This window comes from Salmo trutta, chromosome 1 (assembly GCF_901001165.1).
Source record: "Salmo trutta chromosome 1, fSalTru1.1, whole genome shotgun sequence".
Classification (NCBI taxonomy): domain Eukaryota; kingdom Metazoa; phylum Chordata; class Actinopteri; order Salmoniformes; family Salmonidae; genus Salmo; species Salmo trutta.
The window spans coordinates 78,872,583-78,878,582 of record NC_042957.1 but is presented as its reverse complement, the minus strand read 5'-3'; the positions used below and the strand labels follow the sequence as shown (position 1 = coordinate 78,878,582).

Sequence of the window (6,000 nt, the reverse complement as noted above, 5' to 3'; positions counted from 1 at the left end):
ACACATTCTTTAAACAAACTTTCTGATTGACCAACCGACGATAAAAATATGTAATAATAATTTATGAGTAGCCAACAAGAAAATTAACTTTATTGCTTTTTGGTTTTGCTGCCTCCCGTTTCATTCCGTAAGAGAAGAGAGGGCCATTAAAGAAAGATGTTTTAATCTATTGAAGTCGGTGACGTTTTAGAACGTTGGAACGACTGCGCGCGGAATTAGAGGGCTGCAGGCAGATGATCATGTGGCTCGAGCGAAAGGAAGACCCCTGCGCGCGGAGCGGCTGAGCGCGGGCTTTGGTGGACTCCGGAAGGGGGGGATGAAATAGAATTCAACGTTGCCTGGCGACCGACCGACCGACCGACCGTCGACTGAACTATTGGAGTCAAAATGCCAACGTTTTCTGTCATGTACAAAGGAGCAGTTATCATTAGCAGGTAAATTCCCGTGAAGAGAGGAAGAGGGAGCGGAGCAGGTGGTTTACAAAGCCGCTTTTTACCTTTTTGAACATTTGCCCACGGGTTTTTTTTTTATATAGGAATACTAGGATATTATTGAAACAGTTGATGGCCAGAATGTAATTTGTTTCGGCTGGTTTAGGCTGTCAATTTATTGAAAACTGATTTTAAAGCGCGCCTTTGAATCATGCGTTTCAAAGCTGCTGTCCGTTACTCGCGATCATGTTGACATGTTCAAAGGATTGTAAATCTCCACCGCAAATGCCCGATAGATAACCAATTCTGTTTTGATAGTGCAATTCACTGTAGAACATATTCAATTTTTTGTTATGAACACAATATATAATGTAGTCAAAACGAATGTATTAGAAAAATACACATTTTTTTTGCAGGTTTGATCAATTCCAATAATGTTTGGTGTTGTGTTGCGCGGCTAAATTGTTGTTGATAAAGAACAAATGTAATACTAGTGTATTTTACCCAGTCTGTAGTCTATTTTACCCAGTGTGTAGTCTATCTTACCCAGTGCGTAGTCTATCTTTAGTGTATTTTACCCAGTGTGTAGTCTATCTGTAGTGTATTTTACCCAGTGTGTAGCCTATCTTTAGTGTATTTTCATAACGAGGATACAATAAACTACACTGTAATTTGAGTGTAGCCTACACAGCTCATGTGGTCAGTCATGCACCCCTCTCCATGTGGGCAATGATGCAGGGAGATGGAATAGGGTTGGCTAGTTGTGAAGACCACATACATACACAGCACCAATCTCTCCCTGACAGCTTGCTATAACACCATAGCATGTATTGAAGTATTATTACACTACATTGTAGCCTGTTATGGATGCATTTGGGAAGTTAATGCCAAAACCCAGTATTATTGTATTATTTTGACCCTCTGTTAGACATTTGCTATGTAACAACGGTTAGTCCAATCTGACCTGAAACAGAACCAAAAAGGAAATCAGGATTTTAGTCTTAACTACCCCAAATCTCCAAATGAAAACGTTGAAAGGAGAATTAGTGGGGAATTTGGCAAGGCTGTTTAACGTGTTTACTTTGCAGTCCTGGTGCCAATATGAGCTGATTTCACAGAGAGAATAGACAAAATACAAAATATAGCCAGAACAGAGAGGGATTGGTGGCAATAATACAACAAATGGTTTCCTAAATGGTGCGTTTGGACTCTCTGTCCAATGATGGGCTACAGCTACAGTAGTTGATACTGGACTGAGTCTGAAGCCATGGGTTCTGGCTAAAAATATTGGCTAGCGATATTGTGTGGTTTTATCACTATGCATCAAGGTTTCACAAGGAAATATGAAATCACTTTTGTTGTGACATACAGCAGATCCAAAACATGTGGGAAGAACCATTCAACCATAAGAATAACACTCCTGTTGTGGACATCAGAGAAGTAGAGGATCTGTCCATGTCTTCTGCTGTGTGATTAGTGTACCATGTTCCCCTCGTCTCTCAAATGATTATCAGACATATTGCTTCCTGGCTGTGTTCCCCTCCTCTCTCAGATGATTATCAGACAGCTTTCTAGTCAATGGACAAAGACAAATCTGCTTTGTTTCTGTGTTGATTTGGGTTGTCGTTTGGTGGCTACAGATAGTGTTTGGTTTATCAGTTGGGTCACAACGGTGTAACAAGGGTTAACAATGTGGTTCATAGTAGACCAGGGCTCTCCAACCCTGTTTCTGGAGAGCTACTGTCCTGAAACCTACAGGAGGGTGGCTTTCCAGGAACAGGGTTGGAGTTAAAACCTACAGGAGGGTAGCTCTCTCCAGGAACAGGGTTGGAGTTAAAACCTACAGGAGGGTAGCTCTCTCCAGGAACAGGGTTGGAGTTAAAACCTACAAGAGGGTAGCTCTCTCCAGGAACAGGGTTGGAGTTAAAACTTACAGGAGGGTAGCTCTCCAGGAACAGGGTTGGAGTTAAAACTTACAGGAGGGTAGCTCTCCAGGAACAGGGTTGGAGTTAAAACTTACAGGAGGGTAGCTCTCCAGGAACATGGTTGGAGTTAAAACCTACAGGAGGGTAGCTCACTCCAGGAACAGCGTTGGAGTGTAAACCTACAGGAGGGTGGCTTTCTAGGAACAGGGTTGGAATTAAAACCAACAGGAGGTTAGCTCTCCAGGAACAGGGTTGGAGTTAAAACTTACAGGAGGGTAGCTCTCCAGGAACAGGGTTGGAGTTAAAACCAACAGGAGGTTAGCTCTCCAGGAACAGGGTTGGAGTTAAAACCAACAGGAGGTTAGCTCTCCAGGAACAGGGTTGGAGTTAAAACCAACAGGAGGTTAGCTCTCCAGGAACAGGGTTGGAGAGAATCTGTAGTAGACCAACAATGTTTGGGAACCACAGGGATTCCCCTCCTTCTCTGAATACCATAGAAATAGAATGATGGATCAGTGTCTAGTATATTTGTATCTATGCTGTATGCTAATTACCAGATGGTTCAGTGTCTTGTATCTTTGTATCTACAGTTGAAGTCAGAAGTTTACATACACCGTAGCCAAATACATTTAAACCCAGTTTTTCACAATTCCTGACATTTAATCCTAGTAAAAATCCCCTGTCTTAGGTCAGTTAGGATCACCACTTTATTTTAAGAATGTGAAATGACAGAATAATACAGGAGAGAATGATTTATTTCAGCTTTTATTTCTTTCATCACATTCCCAGTGGGTCGGAAGTTTACATACACTCAATTAGTATTTGGTAGCATTGCCTTTAAATTGTTAAACTTGGGTCAAACGTTTCGGGTAGCCTTCCACAAGCTGCCCACAATAAGTTGGGTGAATTTTGGCCCATTCCTCCTGACAGAGCGGGTGTAACTGAATCAGGTTTGTAAGCCTCCTTGCTCGCACATGCTTTTTCAGTTATGCCCACACATTTTCTATGGGATTGAGGTCAGGGCTTTGTGATGGCCACTCCAATACCTTGACTTTGTTGTCCTTAAGCCATTTTGCAACAACTTTGGAATTATGCTTGGGGTCATTGTCCATTTGTAAGACCCCATTTGCGACCAAGCTTTAACTTCCTGACTGATGTCTTGAGATGTTGCTTCAATATATCCACATCATTTTCCTGCCTCATGATGCCATCTATTTTGTGAAGTGCACCAGTCCCTCCTGCAGCAAAGTACCCCCACAACATGATGCTGCCACCTCCGTGCTTCACGGTTGGGATGGTGTTGTTCGGCTTGCAAGCCTCCCCCTTTTTCCTCCAAACATAACGATGGTCATTATGACCAAACAGTTCTATTTTTGTTTCATCAGACCAGAGGACATTTCTCCAAAAAGTAGGATCTTTGTCCCCATGTGCAGTTGCAAACCGTAGTCTGACTTTTTGATGGTGTTTTTGGAGCAGTGGCTTCTTCCTTGCTGAGCAGCCTTTCCAGGTTATGTCGATACAGGACTCGTTTTACTGTGGATATAGATACTTTTGTACCTGTTTCTTCCAGCATCTTCACAAGGTCCTTTGCTGTTGTTCTGGGATTGATTTGAACTTTTCACACCAAAGTACATTAATCTCTACGAGACAGAACGCGTCTCCTTCCTGAGCGGTATGACGGCTGCGTGGTCCCATGGTGTTTATACTTGCGTACTATTGTTTGTGCAGATGAACGTGGTACCTTCAGGCATTTGGAAATTGCTCCCAAGGATGAACCAGACTTGTGGATGTCTACAATTTTTTTTCTGCGGTCTAGGCTGATTTCTTTTGATTTTCCCATGGTGTCAAGCAAAGAAGCACTGAGTTTGAAGGTAGGCCTAGAAATACATCCACAGGTACACCTCCAATTGAATCTTCTAAAGCCATGACGTAATTTTCTGGAATTTTCCAAGCTGTTTAAAGACACAGTCAACTTAGTGTATGTAAACCTCTGACCCACTGGAATTGTGATACAATGAATTATAAGTGAAATAATCTGTCTGTAAACAATTGTTGGAAAAATGACTTGTCATGCACAAAGTAGATGTCCTAACCGACTTGCCAAAACTATAGTTTGTTAACAAGAAATTTGTGGAGTGGTTGAAAAACGAGTTTTAATGACTCCGACCTAAGTGTATGTAAACTTCCGACTTCAACTGTATGTTGTATGCTTAATGCCACATGGTTCAGTGTCTAGTATCATTGTATCTATGCTGTATGCTTAATGCCACATGGTTCAGTGTCTAGTATCATTGTATCTATGCTGTATGTGTCACAAAATGTGCAGTGTTGAATTGACCAAACTGCAGCGGGTATGTGGATACTCATAGTTTTTTAATAAACAAAAGTAAAGCATCCACAGTGAAAAAACAATAAATGATACTCACGACAGCAACAGTTTTGCAGGCTATACAAACGCAGTGCAAAAACAACTACCCACAAGCACAAAGACAAACACACCCAACTAATATAGGACTTCCAATCAAAGGCAACTCAACACACCTGCCTTCAATTGGGAGTCCCATCCCAATTAACTATACATAGAAAACGAACCTAGAACCTATACCCACAACTAACTAACTAAACATAGAAATACATAAACACAGAGCAGTGCCCAAAACTCCCGGAATACATAAATAAAACGACCTACTACCTACACCACCACCCCAAACCATATAAAACAAATACCCTCTGCCACATCCTGACCAAACTCCAACAACAAAATACCCTTAACTGGTCAGGACGTGACAGTATGCTTACTGCCACATGGTTCAGTGTCTAGTATCATTGTATCTATGCTGTATGCTTACTGCCACATGGTTCAGTGTCTAGTATCATTGTATCTATGCTGTATGTTTACTGCCACATGGTTCAGTGTCTAGTATCTTTGTATCTATGCTGTATGCTTACTGCCACATGGTTCAGTGTCTAGTATCTTTGTATCTATGCTGTATTCTTAGTGCCACATGGTTCAGTGTTTGTGTCACTCCTCTCCACTCAAATATGTTAATCAGAAATGTCTAGTCAGTGGACAAAGATGGCTGCTTTGTTTCTCTATTGACTTGGGTTGTCATTTGGTGGAGGTGGTGGTGGGTTGATGTTCTGTTAAACCCACAGCTCTAAGACTCTAAGAATCAATGCTTTGGTTCTAGAAGAGCAGAGCAGACTGAATGTTCCAGCCTCCAGGTGCTGAAGTGGTGCTCTTTATCTTCATAAAGTCCTCTATTAGGCCTGAATAGATAATACAATATGCAGTAGGCCTATAGTAGAGAATTGTGATGAGGTTAATCTTCATCAGGTAAAGGTCCTCGATTAGGCCTGAATAGATAATACAATCTGCAGTAGGCCTATAGTAGAGAATTGTGAAGAGGTTTATCTTCATCAGGTAAAGGTCCTCTATTAGACCTGCATACTACCAGAAGTACTCTACCATTCATCAACACAAAACTACTGTTTTTTTCTTCTTCTCAATGCTCTCCTAAAGAACAAATTCCTCCTTATGACTTCCTTCTTTCCAAACATTCACTTTCTATCCCTAAAGCCAACGTTTGGTCTACCCACGTTCACCAACGACTTCAATACTCAAACCTCTAATAACAGTGGCT

At 41.5% G+C, this 6,000-nt stretch overlaps 1 protein-coding gene across 1 annotated transcript in view; it reads left to right on the top strand.

The window, feature by feature from the left end:
• The first annotated feature begins 276 nt into the window (after positions 1–276).
• Positions 277–6,000, top strand: part of LOC115208495 (syntaxin-binding protein 4) — a 96,412-nt gene continuing 90,688 nt past the window's right edge. Inside the window, exon 1 of the mRNA XM_029776600.1 lies at positions 277–434. Within this exon, the coding sequence (XP_029632460.1) occupies positions 388–434 (47 nt within the window). The 5' untranslated portion in view covers positions 277–387. The remainder of the gene's footprint in view (positions 435–6,000) is intronic.